The following is a 19,501-nucleotide window of genomic DNA, read 5'->3' as shown; positions in this document are numbered from 1 at the left end:
TTAACATCACACAATACAAATTAAATTACTGTCTTAAATCAAACAAATGGCAATCTAACTAAACAAACACTCCACGGGGGAATGAGCCCTGTCTTCTCAGGCTGTTTTTTTTCTAGTAGCAACCATTTGGAACATGAACTGCTTTTGGTAGCCATTCTTAGGTCAGCCCCTCATGATGTTACAACTGCAACACACCACTGTCACTCATCCACATTGTCATCAGTGACAAAGTTGGTCATATTTGGAGAGTCTGGGAAAGGGCAAGAGCAAAACCCTGTGCAGGTCAAGCCCACTGAAAGACACTGGCATTTGGTGGCATCATTGCAGTTTTCATCTTTACAGTAGAGGTGGGTGATGTTTCTAACTTCTTTAGGTGCTGGTGCCTTCTGTAACATCACAGGTTCAATACACCCATCTTCTCTGAGCCTCCATCCTCTACCAACTGGGTTCCAGAGAAGAGGTTTGGCCAGGTGGCTGTGGCGCCACACTGCTGTTTGGTACAAAGCTCTCAGCACATGTTGCTGGAAGGCATCTTCTGTTGGGGGTAGATTTGCTGCTGACAAATCTGTGGTAGATGCTAGTGTGTACCTCAGCTCATCCAGGTTGGTGCAAGGATGCCTATCCACCTTTTTCTTTTGGCCATACAGGAGGAGGGCATACCTTCTTGCCACAGGCAAAGCCTCTTCCAGGCTACCAGAGAGTCCAAATTTGGTCATTTCCTGTAACTCACAAAGATGGGTCTTCAGTCTTGTGAGGGCAGTGGCCTTCCCAATTCTGTACAAACTGCTTGTGGTGTCACAACCCGTGAGGGCGTGGCATGCAGGTAAACACTCACAAAGCACTGCTCCAAGCTTCTGAGCGATCGAACAGATAGGGACAAATCTTTCCTTAAGGCCATGTCCCGAGTGCATAAACACTACTGAGGATCCAAACATCCCTTTGCTTGAATAGTACAGAAGCAAAACGAGTACATCTGTATCATCACATTTGACAATTAGAAAAGAATGTGACTGTGCAAGGTGTATTGCATGTAACACCAGCCTCGTGTCAGCCTCCTCTTGGTCACTGTAAAGGTCTTTCAAGCAGTCAATGCCTGACTTGCTAACACTCTTAACCTCCTGACCATTTTCAAAGCCACCTGCCAAGATGACAGTGTTCCCTGAAGGAATTCTCATTGGCCCAGTACTGGTGATGTGGGTGCTGACAAAGCTACATAGAGCAGCCTTGTTTCCACTGATCCTGAGGTATTTTCTGTAGTTTGGAACACTTGTTTGTCCTGTGATGATGTGTGTTTGTCTGCTGGTGTGAATTGTGCCTCTTCTTTGTCTTTCAAGATCTTTAACGGAGTGTTGGTGGTCATATCTATCAAACACTATAACGACACAGCTGTTACCTTCCTTTCCCATTAAAGTTGCAATCTTTTTCCAGACACACTCACCCAGGTCATTGAACGTTTGAAAGACTGAATCATTGAGACTCTGTAGAAGAGCCATGCCATCAATGATATATGCTGATGGTTCTTTAACATTTGGCAGCTGCTGTGTCTCTTTAACAACAGCTATTATACAATGATCTATTGCTAAGGGTTCTTCGCTCAGAGCGTGAAGCTGACTTTCAACTTCACCTGAATTGCATGTGTGAAGTGATACCTTGGTTCAGAGCTGCTGGCAGGACCAATTATGGCAAGTACATGCCAGTCTATGTTGCAGAAATGAAAGCACTTGAACATGAACAACCAGAAGCATACACATTCATGCAGCAAGGCGGTTTTGTTGTTCGCCGGTCTGAGCATCGAAGCTTCAACTGTGTGGCTACTGATCAGGCACTAGAGCAAACCATTAATTGAGAAGGCAAGAGTCAAGGTGGAGTTGTTGGGAGTTGTTGGGTTCACATTACGAAAAGGAGCTCTCACAAGATGGTTGATGACAAGACATGTGACCACAGCATATGTGGATGCCATGAAAGAGCTTTGCGACACTGATGATCAGAGCTCGAAACCACACAAGGAGCATGGAGCATCCAGAATGGACAGAGACGAAAGAGACATACAGAAGATAATGGAAGCTGTGGAGCAGAGGCAGAATCCCTTTGATCTTGATAACATTCCTGAGGAACTGATCAACATTGCAAGTGGTCAGGTTGCATCTGAGAAAGTTAAAATCTGCCAAATGTTAAAGAACCATCAGCATATATCATTGATGGCATGGCTCTTCTACAGAGTCTCAATGATTCAGTCTTTCAAACGTTCAATGACCTGGGTGAGTGTGTCTGGAAAAAGATTGCAACTTTAATGGGAAAGGAAGGTAACAGCTGTGTCGTTATAGTGTTTGATAGATATGACCACCAACACTCCGTCAAAGCTCTTGAAAGACAAAGAAGAGGCACACTTCACACCAGCAGACAAACACACATCATCACAGGACAAACAAGTGTTCCAAACTACAGAAAATACCTCAGGATCAGTGGAAACAAGGCTGCTCTATGTAGCTTTGTCAGCACCCACATCACCAGTACTGGGCCAATGAGAATTCCTTCAGGGAACACTGTCATCTTGGCAGGTGGCTTTGAAAATGGTCAGGAGGTTAAGAGTGTTAGCAAGTCAGGCATTGACTGCTTGAAAGACCTTTACAGTGACCAAGAGGAGGCTGACACGAGGCTGGTGTTACATGCAATACACCTTGCACAGTCACATTCTCGTCTAATTGTCAAATGTGATGATACAGATGTACTTGTTTTGCTTCTGTACTATTCAAGCAAAGGGATGTTTGGATCCTCAGTAGTGTTTATGCACTCAGGACATGGCCTTAAGGAAAGATTTGTCCCTATCTGTTCGATCGCTCAGAAGCTTGGAGCAGTGCTTTGTGAGTGTTTACCTGCATGTCACGCCCTCACGGTTTGTGACACCACAAGCAGTTTGTACAGAATTGGGAAGGCCACTGCCCTCACAAGACTGAAGACCCATCTTTGTGAGTTACAGGAAATGACCAAATTTGGACTCTCTGGTAGCCTGGAAGAGGCTTTGCCTGTGGCAAGAAGGTATGCCCTCCTCCTGTATGGCCAAAAGAAAAAGGTGGATAGGCATCCTTGCACCAACCTGGATGAGCTGAGGTACACACTAGCATCTACCACAGATTTGTCAGCAGCAAATCTACCCCCAACAGAAGATGCCTTCCAGCAACATGTGCTGAGAGCTTTGTACCAAACAGCAGTGTGGCGCCACAGCCACCTGGCCAAACCTCTTCTCTGGAACCCAATTGGTAGAGGATGGAGGCTCAGAGAAGATGGGTGTATTGAACCTGTAATGTTACAGAAGGCACCAGCACCTAAAGAAGTTAGAGACATCACCCACCTCTACTGTAAAGATGGAAACTGCAATGATGCCACCAAATCCCAGTGTCTTTCAGTGGGCTTGACCTGCACAGAGTTTTGCTCTTGCCCTTTCCCAGACTCTCCAAATATGACCAACTTTGTCACTGATGACAATGTGGATGAGTGACAGTGGTGTGTTGCAGTTGTAACATCATGAGGGGCTGACCTAAGAATGGCTACCAAAAGCAGTTCATATTCCAAATGGTTGCTACTAGAAAAAAAACAGCCTGAGAAGACAGGGCTCATTCCCCCGTGGAGTGTTTGTTTAGTTAGATTGCCATTTGTTTGATTTAAGACAGTAATTTAATTTGTATTGTGTGATGTTAAGTTATAGTTCTATTAAAAGGCTCATTAAAGTCAAACTGCTATCCTGACTCCGAGTCTCCTGTTTGTGCTATGGTAACGTGTTATCTTTCGATTTCAGTCTTTGTTTCCATATAGTACAAGGTGCCATATGAAATGTTTCATTATTAGATGTATCTCATATTTGAATTTCTCAACATTCTTCTCACTACTGATAATGGGCTTTGTAGGCCTACTAAATTATGCTAGAGTTCCATTTCCATTCATTTTAGACACCTCATACATTGAGTAACAGAATACCCTGATTTGATCATGCTATATTTTCATCTTTGGTATTGCTGGATTCAGCACAACCTCACCTTTCCAACAAGCCATCATATGTGTTTATATGACAATCCCTGGCTAAGCAACCATAAAGTAAATGAAAACATTCTGTATAGATATTCAATTTGTGCATGTCCGGTTATTTTAGGTATGTGTTTATATGTCTCTATTTATTCCATACATCAATATATTCACACCCAGTCTTTTCTAGCAGTTAACTCAACTTCCTGACTACAAACATGTCAAGTTTCAAAGCTCTCAGAGCTTGTGTGATTGATCTGCATTAGTTTATATGCCTTAACTCCCAAACGGACAGGCTATATTTTAGTCTCTTTTTGGTTTTGGGGTGTATAACAATATCTGTTAATTTAACAATCTTAGCAGTAAAATATTTTTAGCCAAGAATCCATTTCATAAATGGGAGACCTTAGAGAGGAGGAAAAACATTGTTGGGTTTGGTTCTACCTCCGGTAGGGGTATCTCAAAAACTAAAGCACTTTTTGACCATTTGTCACTAGCCTACATCTCCCTGCTGCTTTGAAAGATTTGTATTTTTAGATATTTTCATTTGCACTATATTAACATTCATTCAAGTTCCAGTATATTCAAACACTGCATTATTACAGTCATTGGCGTTTACATTACTCCTGATGACCCGTTTGTTTTAGACATCATTTTCGAGCTTGACATTTTTTTAAATAGTAATATGCTATTGGAATATAAATAAAAACTTAAAGTAACTTTTCTGTATAATTGTTGGGACAATATTTGTATTTTTTATTACCAAAGTTGTAGTTTGTTGTATGATATTTGTATGAAACACTCAAAATCATTAAATATTTTAGCATATTTGTGGTCTTTTTTCATCAGCGTATTGATTCAGGATTCGGTTCGCCAATGTCATGTGATTTCAGCAGTTTGACACGCCATCCGAATGAAAACAAACACAGAAGAGAAGACAATGCTGAATAAAGTCTTAGTTTTTGTTATTTTGGGACCAAAATGTATTTTGGATGCTTCAAGAGATTCTAATTAACCCACTGATGTCTCATATGGACTACTGTGATGATGTTTTTATTCCCTTTCTGAACATGGACAGTATAGTGTGTATACACTTAGATACGCTGTCGGACTAAATATAAAATATCTTAAACTGTTCTGAAGATGAACGGAGGTCTTACGGGTGTGGAACAACATTAGGGTGAGTCATTAATGACATGCATTTCATTTTTGGGTGAACTAACCCTTTAAAGTTGCCACGTGCCCAAGACCCCGGTGAGGCGCAAGGCCCTGTGCGGTCACACACTTAGCACAGCCCCTTGTGACTGCCTTTCACAGCCGCCTCCTGACTGAAGACTTTCTGTCACCGTTTTCCCAATTTAGGAAACATGCTAAATGAACGATTTTTTTATGTCATAAACATTTTATAAAAGCCATAATGCCAAGGCAATACACACAGTAAAACTGGCAGTGTTAATCAAGCAGTGTTACTCTACATTTACTCTTAAGGAGTTGAATTAACAACAAATAGTGAAAGATACGCCCTAGTGTTGGTGAAAATTATCAGAGTTAATTCTGCATCGTTAACTTTACTCTCTTAAGCCCCGCCCTTCAATCGAACTGAACAGAAGTTTCTCGACGTTGTCAACGATCGCCATTTTCTTTTACCTCGCAGAGAGAAAGGTAAGCTCATTTTAAGTTCCATATTAAAGCATCACTTTGATATTTTATATTAATAAATGTGCTAGTGTTAGCGCAGGCTGTAGATTGATGAACTTTGTGTAATTTGATAGGTTCAAACTACGAATGGAACTGAGGCCTAACGTTAACCAACTTCGCGGTGAGTTCATATGGAGGCTTTTTGTCACAAAAGATAAACCTTGAATAATGTCAATAATCTTATTTAAATTTGTATTCCTGTTGCAGTTATCTTTGTTATATCACGCTCATTCGTATATTGCTATTTTTAAACGTGACAATGAAGCATTAGCTGCCAAATGTAATGTAACAACGTTAATGGACGGTTGAAATTGCATTGCTTAAACATGTAAGTTAACAGTTAACGTTAAGTTATTGTTTTAGGCACAAAACATTTAACGTGCCATATGTGTAAAACTCTGTCACCTATTACAGAACATGCTGGTTAAGGTGAAACTTGGGGATGTCCAAAAATTTGTTAAAATCACCGAGCTGAGCCTGAAGGATTTTTTGTTTGCTGGTAAGAATTATTTATATAGCCCTGCACAAGTTAATCGTTTAAATATCACATTCTGTATTCAAACACCACGCGATCTCATTTCTAAACGACGACGACGACGATTCGCATGTCTATTAAACGTTTGATAAATTACGTTAGGACCAGAACATTCAAATATGCGTTTGTGCTGCTGCTGACCTACAGAGAGAAGAGTTCCCGTGTAACATTATAGATATGAAGCATCTTCACATTCTTTTCAGCCACACAAAATGTGTTTCTGTGTTGCGGATATTAAAATAATCACAGATGTATTGGGGTAAAAGTTTATAGTCTGGGTAAAAACACTATACGGTAGTGATCTAAATAGAGGAAATCACCTTTTTGAAAATATCTTGGCGCTTCAAATAACGATCGTATCGATTACACCTTTGCGCCACTAGGGAGCGCCAATATACTGTAAAAAGGGTTGTTATTGAATCATTTGTGCAAAATATTCGTTCAAAAAGGCTGATTTATCCAATAATACATAATGTTTATTTGTCTATTCAGAATCGTGATCTCTGAAACTAAAATCATGATTCTCAATTTATCCAGAATTGTGCAGCTCTATATGTTCCTTATCTTGGTTAAAGTATTTTAATCAATTTGTAGGAAAAAAAAAAATCTATTACACTTGTAACTTGTTGCATTATCTCATGTTAGTTACCAGCATCAACCTGGTTTTATATAATAACCTTACTCATTAATTTGCATGCCCTTTTTCCAGCTTTTTTAAAGTTTGGTGTCCCGAATGTACCCGAGAATGTGAAGGTTGTTGATGAATCAGGGACTGAGGTGGATGATGATGTTTTTGAGGATGTCGTTAAAGATCCCTCAGTTGGAGTTCTCACCATAAAACATGGTCCAGGTTTGTATTTATTATATTACTTGCTAGAATTTTTCTCAGTGCTTATTTATTAGTATCATCTTGAAGACTTTTCTCACCCTATATGCAACTAGACTTGGAATCTGCCTCTCCACAAGCCTCTCCTGTGGTGTTAAATCAGTCCCTGTCTTCATCCATTGACTCGACTGACTCGCAGGATACACTCATTATTGAAGAAAGCTCTTCAAGCAAACGAATGAGGCTTGATGATGAAGCTAAAAAGGTGGCTATCAAATTGTTAATTTTATGTTTGGGAGGGGGATTTAAATGTGTAATTTAAAACATTTATATGTTTTAAATTACAGCTTGTTTGAGGTAAGGTTTTGTACTTGACACGCCATATTTTTTTTATTTTATTTTTTATTTAGTTGGTGGAATCCATTCTTGTCCAGAAACCAGGTGGGGAGAGTATAATAAATGAATACAACCGAACTAAGAGTTTGGGGGATGAAATTAGGAGGAAAATGGTGAACATCCTGGCAGCTGACATGACAGAAAAGAACGGGTACGGTAATCTGCATATAATTAAATGGTGTATATGAGTGCTATCATTTTTGTTGTTTTTCTTTTTTAACCTGGGGCTGCTGAGTTTAATTTTTTTTTTAAATATATAATACAGTAAATCACCACCAAGGCAGGTTAAAGAAAAATATGCCAGAGGAATTGTATCTTTGTTCCCTTACCTCAGTGACCCCTTCTCCAAAAATGGCTATGTAAGTATCACACTGTTTTTGAATTTATAGTCTGTGTTGATGTGTTACATGCTTATAATCACACACCTATAATACAGGTGGTGTATTTTGCTCTTGAATTTTAAGACCTGGCATGATTTCTCTTTTTGTTTTCTAAGGAGCATTACTATGATGGTGAGAGTGGCACTGGGTATTTGGCATGGAGAATCAAAACTATACAGCGAAGCTTGGCTAAGGAGCGCCGAGCATCATTTGAAGGTATGGAATGAAATTCAGAAATCGCCTTCCTTTTAAAAAAAAAAAACTAATCATAGATTATGATCTTTCACAGCAGTTTTGTTGCTACTGGGTTGTCTTAAAGGATTAGTTCACTTAAAAATTAACGTTTCCCGTTATTTTCCTCACCCCCATCCAAGATGTTCATGTCTTTCTTTCTAAAAATTGAATTTTTTGAGTATGATATTCCAGGATTTTTCTTCCCATTATAGACTTTCACAGCAACCAAAATTTTCAAGGTCCAAATCAATGCAGTTTCAAAGGGCTCAGAAGGGCTTCAGAGGTCACGCAAGAAGTATCAGCCCCATGACCCTCTGAAGTGCTTCGAAACTGCATTGATTTGGACCTTCAACATTTTGGTTGGCATGCAAGTCTATGATGGGGAGAAAAATAGTGGAACGTTTTCTCAAACTTAATTTTTTTTCTACTTAAAGGGTTAGTTCACCCAAAAATTAAATGTATGTCATTAATGACTGTCGGACTAAATATAAAATGTCTTACGGGTGTGGAATGACATTAGGGTGAGGAGTTAATGACAAATTTCATTTTTGGGTGAACTAACCCTTTAAGAAAGAAAGACATGAACATCTTGGATGAGATGGGGTGCGTAAAATATCAGGAAATTTTCATTTTGTGAACTAATCCTTTAAATGTGACAGGATTAGTTGTACTTTTTTAGTTGTACAAAGATGAGAAATCTTTTACCTCTTTTTGTTTGTTTTTTTGTTTTTGTTTTTTTACATTTTGTTGTAAGTATTAATTGCATATAGCAATGTTGATGCTTGTAATTTTTTTTTTCTTCTACTTTTTTCTTAATCAGGACCAGGATCGTTTGCTGAAGGGATGTCTGGTGGACCTGCTGTAAGACGGGAGTCAGAGTTTACTCCGGAGACTGTCTTGAGTGAGGATGAATGCAAGGAAGCAATTGCATTCATGAACCATTCTGCTGATGAGGATGCAGTCAAGAAGAAGATGAAATTGACATTTGACTATCGGCGCAACATCGTTCTTGATCCTATGCAGTCAAGTGATATATTGACTGTCTTTCCTCGTTTCAAAGACATTAAAGGCTTGGTAAAGTGTTTATGATCATATTCTTAAGGATTTTTTTTTTTTTTTAAATGCATTGCTGTGGTCTAACAAATCAATTTGTTCAGTGCTTGGGTTAATGTCTAATGATGATTCCCCTTAGATTGAGCAAGACTTTGTTCTGATGTTTGGAGAAGGAGTGTCAGGCAAGCTTCTGGAGAAGTGGACAACTGCATTCAAGAAAAAAGTGATTCAGCAATGCAAAAAACTTCCAACCACTCGTGATATAGAAGAACTCCTGCTAGCAGCTGAATCCCCTGATGACTCAGAAGCGAGCGTTGATTTTGGTAAGATGTTTAAAATTAATTTTAATACTTAGATAATTTTAGTAATATGTGTCTAATATTGTAAGGAACATAAAACATTTAATGGTCTCCATCCATTAAAAAAAAAATATATATATTTATTCTTCAGTTTCTGTTTTCATGATTTAAGTTTTGCTAACATCTTTTACGGTCTAAACAGTTTGGGACACTGACCTCTCCTCTATACTGCTACTGCTGCATCTGATCCCACCTTCTGCCCAAGGCCGGAAAAGACCAGGAAAGGTGTCTGCTTCTCAAGCAGAGAAACATCTTGTTGTCTTCAAGAAGGTTTTTTTTTTTTTTTTCTTTCTCTCTATTGTTTTACATCTCTGATGGTTCTCTACAATATGCTTGGTTTTCTCAGAGTGGAACAAACATTGAGGAGCATCTTCGAGACATCACTAGTGCTCAGCCCTATCTCCTGGCCGTGGGACCTCAGAAGAATTCAGTTCGACAGTTTTTCATCATTCTTGATCAGCATGCCATTCCATGCAAGTCAACCTCTTCTCTCGGTGCTTTTGACGAACTGTTTAAGGCACACTTTGTTTTCGGCACCTCTTACAACACTATGCTCCACAACATGTACACTTTCATTCAGACCACTGTGTTCAACATAGATGTTGGCAAAGTTAAAGAGAGTCCTCGTGTAGCTGAGGTCAGAGCAAGGCTTCTTAGCTAGGTCTCAAGTTTTTCTGCCCTCATGAAGTGTTTTGTTTGTCAGGCTGAGTTAAATGGTTCAAAAATGCTTCTTAGGCACTTCAGATTAGTTCATGGTTTTGTTCCTGGAAAGAATCTTCGCCTTAAATGCATAGAAGCAGGTTGTGGTTCTGTGTTTGGTACTTTTTCAGGTATTAGGAAACACATGCATCTTAAACACGCTGAGCAAAGTGACAGTGCGCAGAATTTTGACACCATTGACAGCTGCGAGACAGCCAAGGCAGATGGACAGAGTAGAGCTGAAATACTTGATCAGATTGGCAGTGGCGCAGAGTTGGCCACAACATCTTTATTGGTTAAGTCAAATAAGAGTACTTTCGATATGTGTGCGTCTGCTGTTGCTCAACTAAAAGTTGCTGGATTAAGTCAATCTGCTATAAATGGTTTTGTTTCATCTATGGAGGAAATGGTTTCTGAGATTCATAGTCAGGCCCAGGATGCAGCTTTGCTCTGTCTGCCTTCACAGGACACAGCTACTAAAAGAAAGATAGAAAATGCATTTGAAAATTTGGAAAATCCATTTACTACGTTAAATTCTGAAACCAAACGAAAGAGACTCTTTACAGAAAAATGGGGAATAGTTGAACCGAGAGAAATTGTGCTTGGCACAAGATTTGACTGCAGGAGAAATAAAACCACAGGAATGTTCGATCAAGTTGTTGTAACTGACAAATTTGCTTATATTCCCATTTTAAAAAACACTAAAGTCAATTTTACAAAATCCACTACTTACTGATTTGTTTAAACCCAGGCATGTTCCAAAGGAAGGAATTTATGTAGACTTAAGTGATGCAGCGTATTTTAAAAGTAATCCCTTATTTAATAGAGAAAAGGATGCCTTACAAATTCAGCTATTTTATGATGATTTTGAGACCGCTAATCCTTTGGGATCCAAAAAAGGTATACACAAATTGGGTGCAATCTATTTTACATTAAGGAATTTCCCCCCAGTTTTTAACTCTTCATTAGTAAATATTCATTTATGTGCCCTCTTTCATGCACTAGATATTAAGCGCTATGGTTTTAACTCCATACTTGAGCCTCTAGTTAAAGATTTAAAATCATTTGAGATTGAGGGGATTACAAATCCAGTATCTGGAAATTGTATTAGGGGTACTGTTGTTCAAGTAACTGGGGATAATCTCGGCTTGCACAGTTTGTTTGGGTTTCTTGAGTCATTTGCGGCTCGGTATTGCTGTCGTTTCTGTCTTCTTGAGAAACATCTCTTTCAGTCTGTGTTCTGTGAAGATGATCCTGAGGTTGTACTAAGAACAGCTGAGATGCATGCTCTGCACTGTGAAACTTTACAAACTGATTCTACACTACCTCATATTTATGGTGTCAAACGGACATGTTTGTTAAATTCACTCAACTATTTCAACACAGCCAACAATTTTGCTGTAGATATAATGCACGACATTCTAGAAGGAGTTGCTCAGCTAGAGGTAAAACTTATTCTGCAGTACATTCAGCATAATTTTCTGTCCACTGAGGATGTTGCTGGTAGAGTGCATGCTTTTGACTATGGTTACAATCAGCAGAGAAATCGTCCTCCAATGGTCAAATTGTTTGATGGGAGCAATGATTTGGGTTTAAATGCCATCCAATCTTGGTGCTTGTTGCGCAACATGCCCCTATTATTTGGTGATTTAGTGCAAAGAGATGATAAACACTGGTATCTTTTGATTTTACTTTTGCACATTGTTAACATTGTATTTTCACCATTCGTAACAGAAGGCATGACCATTTATCTTAAACATTTAATAATTGAACATCACCAGCTATTCAAAAATTTATTTCCCCAAAGAAATCTTTTGCCGAAGCATCACATCATGATACATTACCCACAGTGTATAAGAAAAATTGGACCAATTCTGCACATGTGGTGTATGCGTTATGAAGCTAAACACAAATTTTTTAAAACACAATTAAAAAGCTTCAAAAATATCACCAAAACTCTAGCCAAAAAGCACCAATTTTGTACTGCAATGCACTGGGAGTCTTTTAGCCAGTACAGATTGTCCCTCGGCCCAGGAAAGATGGTAGGACTCAGTGAACTTAAAGGTGGCCAAGAGATTGCTTCCAAACTAGGAGTGTTAAAATCAGAAGTTGTCTATTCTGTAAAGTGGATCAAGCACTATGGCACAGAGTATCGCCCTGACTTTATTATCTGTACAAATGTAGCTTGTGAGATGCCAGTATTTTGTAAGATCAAGACTATTGCTGTGAAAGATGAAAATGTGCTGTTGTGTGGAACATTGATGGAAACTGTATGTTTTGATGACCATTACTATGCATTTACAGTCAGACTGCATCCAGACAGAGGTTTTAAGGTAGTGAATGTTAATGAGCTGTGTTATTTCAAACCATTTGATCTTCAGATGAAATATGGTACAACAGATGCTGCACTGCATATAGTGCCGTATTGCCATTTAATGCAGATGTGATGTTTGTTAATTATCTTGAGACTGTTTTAATAAATGTTTTAAACATGCCATTGTTGCAATTGTTTTCTTTGTTTTAACTTGCTTTAAGTTAATATGACATTGTAGATGAGTAGGTTAATTTTTGTACTTGAAACACAAAAAGAAATATTGACACTTTTTGTTTGAGTGAGATTTTTCACTATTAAAGATGCAAATGAACTTTACACTATTGAAATATTAACACTAATAAAACATGTAAATTAACTCTACACTAGTGAAATATTAACACTAATAAAATATGTAAATTAACTCTACACTAGTGAAATATTAACACTAATAAAATATGTAAATTAACTCTACACTAGTGAAATATTAACACTAATAAAATATGTAAATTAACTACACTAGTGAAATATTAACACTAATAAAATATGTAAATTAACTCTACACTAGTGAAATATTAACACTAATAAAATATGTAAATTAACTCTACACTAGTGAAATATTAACACTAATGAAATATGTAAATTAACTCTACACTAGTGAAATATTAACACTAGTAAGAGTTAATTTCCCTTAGTGTTAAACTGTGGTAACACTATGCAGTGTTGAGCAGTGTTAAAGTTTTACTCAAAATAGAGTTAATTTAACTCTGAAAATTTAACACTATCACAAGAGTCAATTTATCACCAATTCTGAGTGGGACCAAATACACTCAGGCACAGTGTTAAATTTAACTCTTATAGAGTTAATTTAACACTGCAAAATTTACTGTGCACCAGGAGGACAACCTGGGGCACATCCTATAGGTGATGTGGTGAAGAAGCTGCCTCAACCTAAAAGGCCTGGAGGAACTATACTGAGAGAGCAACTCCTCATCTTTCCCTGTAACTTTCAGGGCTGGAATGTAGAGTAAGCCTAGTTTTACAGTATGTCAGTAGGCTGAGGTTCTAATCCAGAACATCAGTTTACCACTGTCTGGCACCCCCTCTTCTTTTTATAACAGTTTATAACATCTGGGGACTGAGGACACAAGTAGCTCAAGTTTGGAAATAGGAATGTTGTCCCATTCTTGTCTAATACAGGCTTCTAGTTGCTCAGCTCTCTTAGGTCTTTGTTGCATCTTCCTCTTTATGATGCGGCAAATGTTTTCTATGGGTGAAAGATCTGGACTGCAGGCTGACCATTTCAGTAGCCGGATCCTTCTTCTATGCAGCCATGATGTTATAACATCCATATAATATGTGGTCTGGCTTTGTCATGTTGGAAAATGCAAGGTCTTTCCTGAAAGAGATGACGTCTGGATGGGAACATATGTTGTTCTAGAACTTGGATATAACTTTCAGCATTGATGGTGCCTTTCCAGATGTGTAAGCTGCTCATGCCACACACACTCATGCAACCCCATACCATCACAGTTGCAGGCTTTTGAACTGAGCCATGATAACTGCTTGGGTTGACCTTGTCCTTTTTAGTCTTGATGACATGGTGTCCCAGTTTTCCAAAAAGAACTTCAAATTTGGGTTCATCTGACCACAGAACAGTTTTCCACTTTGCCACAGTCAATTTTAAATGAGCCTTGGCCCAGAGAAAACGCCTGCACTTCTGGATCATGGTTAGATATGGCTTCTTTTTTGACCTATAGAGTTTTAGCCAGCAAGGGTGAATGGCACGGTGGATTGTGTTCACCGACATTGTTTTGACCCGGCCTTGACCCTTACGCACATTGTTCCAGATTCTCTGAATCTTTGATTATGATTGCACTGTAGATGATGATAACTTCAAACTCTTTACAATTTTTCTCAGAGAAACTTCTTTCTGATATTGCTCCACTATTTTTTGCCGCAGCATTTGTGAATTGGTGATCCTCTACCCATCTTGACTTCTGAGAGACACTGCCACTCTAGCCCCGTTTCCACCACAGGAACTTTACCCAGGAACCAGGAACTTTGGGTGGTACTTCGTGTGTTTAGACCGCAGGAACCAGGGTCTAAATGAAGTTCCGGGTAAATATTTCCCCCTCCAAACGGCCCTGCTCGCGAGGTAGTACTTTTTCAAAGTTCAGGAACTTTCGAGGGCGGGACTTGGGCGCTGAACATGCTGATTGGTTGAGCTGACGCAGCATTTTATTTCAACTCGGCATTTTTAAAAGTCTTTTGCGAGGTTCGGTCTACATTCAGTAATAATCAGTCTTACACGCCGCGCTCATGTTGACAAGAGAGGAAAGTTATTTTTTCTGAGGGGTTAACTTTTTATTTTGTAAGTTATGAAGATAATGTTGGAGTAATGACACAGCGTATATTGCCCCAGGCAGTTTTTACTTTAACTGAACCTGACAGAATTTTTTTTTTTTTCTCAGATGATTATTTAAACAATTAAATAGCTTATAATATAATACTGTATTAGTCCTGGTGGCCGTTAAGAGTTGCATGGCTTCAGTTAACACACTCCAGCTGCTGGAGAAAACAGCGTTGACATTTTTGATGTGGCAGACAAACTGCTTATGTGACAAAATGATTGCGATTGAAAGTCATTACATGTAAACACCAAATCGGTTTAGATAACGTCTCATGTAAACAGTCCACTAAATCTTTCAATCGGTACACACAAAAATGATTACTGTCCGTTAGGGCTGTCATTTTTGAAAAAAATCTAATTCGAACGGAATTCAAATATCAAGCAATGCATTCGAATATATTCAATTATCTACAACGCCGTCATCTCCAGCAGCTGGAATGTGTTTACGGATGCCATAGCAACTCTCAACGGCCACCAGGACTTATACGGTTTTATAAATGCTATTCATTTGTTGTAAAGTGTAATAATCATCTCAGAAAAAACAAATTCTAATGTCAGGCGCAGTTAAAGTAGTTAATGATTGTTTGCTTACATAGGCTTAGGGACAGTGTCATTATGCCAACATTATCTTCATAACTTCTTATGAAATAAAAAGTTTCTCCCTCAGAAAAATGTATTTTCCTCTCTTGTCATGCTTGGTGCATTAACGCGACGTGTGCTCTTCAGTGGTGAAGGCGCGCGCTGTGCCTACATCACATAAAGAGGCACACTCAAAAGTAATCCGGTCAGGTCATTTACATGGTGAAATGTTTCGTTTGATCGATTCATGAAAAGGTTTATCCACCCATCTCAAAACGATTACAATTTCATTCAGTTTGGGCATTTTTATTACGATTGATCAGGTGTTTATATGGAGCATTTTCTTTCAGATTGGACTTTTAAACTGATTACAGTGCTCCATGTAAACGCACCGACAGTAAAAACAATTGCGCTACATGGCACTTTAAAAACCGGATAGTTTATTTATAGTTCGATTACGGATATTTCACGTCATCTTCGCATGCATATCGAAAAGTGACAGCCCTGGTCCGTCACTGGCTTGGAGGAACAGTCGCGTGCAGTCCTACACCACCGGACTAATTTGCCTAATCTTCTCGGAACTTTATCGCGGTCGAAACGCAGACAGCTGCAGGTCTGGGGGGGAGAAAAGTTCCTGGTACAAATTGTTCCGGGTAATTTTGGTGGAAACGGGGCTTCTGAGAGGCTCTTTTTATACCAATCATGTTGCCAATTGACCTAATAAGTTGCAAATTGGTCCTCCAGTTGTTCCTTATATGTACAATTAACTTTTCTGGCCTCTTATTGCTATTGTCCCAAGTTTTTTGCAATGTGTAGCCTTAATGAAATTCAAAAATGAGCCAATATTTGGCATGACATTTCAAAATGTCTCACTTTCAACATTTGATATGTTATCCAAGTTTATGAAATTTGTTATTTATTTTATTATTGCATTATTATTGCATTCCTTTTTTATTCACAATTTGTACAGTGTCCTAACTTTTTTGGAATCGGGTTTGTAGAAGATGAAGGTGAAGCTCTTGTCTACAATAAAGGCCTGCATTGAAACTTGCCATCGACATTTGTAGGGAGACCATCAGCAGGTGATGGAGATGATGAACCGGATGTACAGTATTGTTCAAAATAATAGCAGTACAATGTGACTAACCAAAATAATCAAGGTTTTTAGTATATTTTTTATTGCTACGTGGCAAACAAGTTACCAGTAGGTTCAGTAGATTGTCAGAAAACAAACAAGACCCAGCATTCATGATATGCACGCTCTTAAGGCTGTGCAATTGGGCAATTAGTTGAAAGGGGTGTGTTCAAAAAAATAGCAGTGTCTACCTTTGACTGTACAAACTCAAAACTATTTTGTACAAAAAAAAAATTTTTCTGGGATTTAGCAATCCTGTGAATCACTAAACTAATATTTAATTGTATGACCACAGTTTTTTAAAACTGCTTGACATCTGTGTGGCATGGAGTCAACCAACTTGTGGCACCTCTCAGCTGTTATTCCACTCCATGATTCTTTAACAACATTCCACAATTCATTCACATTTCTTGGTTTTGCTTCAGAAACAGCATTTTTGATATCACCCCACAAGTTCTCAATTGGATTAAGGTCTGGAGATTGGGCTGGCCACTCCATAACATTAATTTTGTTGGTTTGGAACCAAGACTTTGCCCGTTTACTAGTGTGTTTTGGGTCATTGTCTTGTTGAAACAACCGTTTCAAGGGCATGTCCTCTTCAGCATAGGGCAACATGACCTCTTCAAGTATTTTAACATATGCAAACTGATCCATGATCCCTGGTATGCGATAAATAGGCCCAACACCATAGTAGGAGAAACATGCCCATATCATGATGCTTGCACCTCCATGCTTCACTGTCTTCACTGTGTACTGTGGCTTGAATTTAGAGTTTGGGGGTCGTCTCACAAACTGCCTGTGGCCCTTGGACCCAAAAAGAACAATTTTACTCTCATCAGTCCACAAAATGTTCCTCCATTTCTCTTTAGGCCAGTTGATGTGTTCTTTGGCAAATTGTAACATCTTCTGCACATGCCTTTTTTTTAACAGAGGGACTTTGCGGGGGATTCTTGAAAATAGATTAGCTTCACACAGACGTCTTCTAACTGTCACAGTACTTACAGGTAACTCCAGACTGTCTTTGATCATCCTGGAGGTGATCATTGGCTGAGCCTTTGCCATTCTGGTTATTCTTCTATCCATTTTGATGGTTGTCTTCAGTTTTCTTCCACGTCTCTCTGGTTTTGCTCTCCATTTTAAGGCATTGGAGATCATTTTAGCTGAACAGCCTATCATTTTTTGCACCTCTTTATAGGTTTTCCCCTCTCTAATCAACTTTTTAATCAAAGTACGCTGTTCTTCTGAACAATGTCTTGAACGACCCATTTTCCTCAGCTTTCAAATGCATGTTCAACAAGTGTTGGCTTCATCCTTAAATAGGGGCCACCTGATTCACACCTGTTTCTTTACAAAATGATGACCTCAGTGATTGAATGCCACACTGCTATTTTTTTGAACACACCCCTTTCAACTAATTCAACTAATTGCCCAATTGCACAGCCTTAAGAGCGTGCATATCATGAATGCTGGGTCTTGTTTGTTTTCTGAGAATCTACTGAACCTACTGGTAACTTGTTTGCCACGTAGCAATAAAAAAATTACAAAAAACCTTGATTATTCTGGTTAGTCACATTGTACTGCTATTATTTTGAACAATACTGTACATGTTTAAATGCATTACTCTTTTGACTTGCATTGAGTAAGGTAACGTCACACGTCCTTATCTGTGCTCATTTCAGACCCTCAGGCTCATTTATTTCACGCTGATGTTCTACTGTCGTTTTAGCTGTGGCTTCAAGAAGAGCTTCAGAGAGGATTCCAACTACCTCTCGCTGGTTATCAGTCCTCAAAGATGCTTCATAGACCATATGGAGCAGTACTTCAAAGTCAGTGGCATGACTGATTCTAACATATCAGCAGCAGGAAGTATTAAGTCAGCACATTTAATTAGTTTCTGATTGGCCTGTGTTGAATGTTTTCTCGAGACGTCTTTGTTTGACTGTTCATGAAGCGAGTGTGCCGGCACCGACCTCCAAGGCACTGGAATGAATCCCCCTTCCACAGTATGACACCCTGTTAATCAGTTAGTGCCATGCAAAATAACTAAACATGAGCTAGTCTATAACATCGGATCAATAAAGCTACTGGTCATTGCTTCTGGTCATGTGCTTTCATGTCACATCCTCAATGCGCAAGTTGGAGGATCGATTTAAAAGAGTTTTTCAGATAGATAGATAGACAGACAGACAAACAGACAGACAGACAGACAGACAGACAGACAGACAGACAGACAGATAGATAGATAGATAGATAGATAGATAGATAGATAGATAGATAGATAGATAGATAGATAGATAGATAGATAGATAGATAGATAGATAGATAGATAGATAGATAGATAGATAGATAGATAGCCAGTCAAGTTCCTCCACACCAAACTCACTCATCCATGTCTTTATGGACCTTAGTTTGTGCACTGGTGCGCAGTCATGTTGGAACAGGGCCATCCCAAATTGCATGAAATTGTCCAAAATGTCTTGGTTTGCTGAAGCATTAAGAGTGCCTTCCACTTGAACTAAGGGACCAAGCCCAACCCCTGAAAAATAAGTCCACACCATAATCCCTCCTCCACCAAACTTAACATTTGGCACAATGCAGTCAGGCAAGTACCATTCTCCAGGTAACCCAGATTCGTCAATCAGATTGTCAGACAGAGAAGCATGATTGGTCACTCCAGAGAACACGTCTCTACTGCTTCAGAGACTGCGTGCTTTACACCACTGCACTCTTGAGCTAATCTGAAAGCCACACAAAGTTTGGAGGTCTGTAGCTATTGACTCTGCAGAAAGTTGACGACTTCTGCGCACTGTGCGCCTCAGCATGCACTGACCCCGCTCTGATTTTATGTGCCCTACCACTTTGTGGC

At 38.9% G+C, this 19,501-nt stretch overlaps 1 protein-coding gene across 1 annotated transcript; it reads left to right on the top strand.

Annotated features, from left to right (window-relative positions):
* The first annotated feature begins 5,455 nt into the window (after window positions 1-5,455).
* LOC137075826 (uncharacterized) lies at window positions 5,456-10,861 on the top strand. The gene is made up of 12 exons (XM_067444779.1): window positions 5,456-5,679; window positions 5,790-5,836; window positions 6,130-6,214; window positions 6,960-7,100; window positions 7,193-7,341; window positions 7,487-7,623; window positions 7,738-7,831; window positions 7,969-8,068; window positions 8,907-9,160; window positions 9,279-9,462; window positions 9,641-9,768; window positions 9,845-10,861. The coding sequence occupies exons 3-12, from the start codon at window positions 6,133-6,135 to the stop codon at window positions 10,157-10,159; spliced, it is 1,584 nt and encodes a 527-aa protein (XP_067300880.1). The 5' UTR covers window positions 5,456-5,679; window positions 5,790-5,836; window positions 6,130-6,132; the 3' UTR covers window positions 10,160-10,861.
* The last annotated feature ends 8,640 nt before the right edge of the window (window positions 10,862-19,501 follow it).

Source organism: Pseudorasbora parva, chromosome 5 (genome assembly GCF_024679245.1).
Source record: "Pseudorasbora parva isolate DD20220531a chromosome 5, ASM2467924v1, whole genome shotgun sequence".
NCBI lineage: Eukaryota > Metazoa > Chordata > Actinopteri > Cypriniformes > Gobionidae > Pseudorasbora > Pseudorasbora parva.
Note: the sequence above shows the minus strand (reverse complement) of the source record. Positions and strands in the feature narration are given on the sequence as shown.

What these genes read in the sequence shown, in the direction of transcription:
- LOC137075826 (XM_067444779.1), top strand. Translation starts at nt 6,133, where the DNA reads ATGCTGGTTAAGGTGAAACTTGGGGATGTCCAAAAATTTGTTAAAATC. An exon ending in CACCATAAAACATGGTCCAG is followed by an intron (nt 7,101 to 7,192) that starts GTTTGTATTTAT and finishes ATATGCAACTAG; the next exon opens with ACTTGGAATCTGCCTCTCCA. An exon ending in TTGATGATGAAGCTAAAAAG is followed by an intron (nt 7,342 to 7,486) that starts GTGGCTATCAAA and finishes TTTTTTATTTAG; the next exon opens with TTGGTGGAATCCATTCTTGT.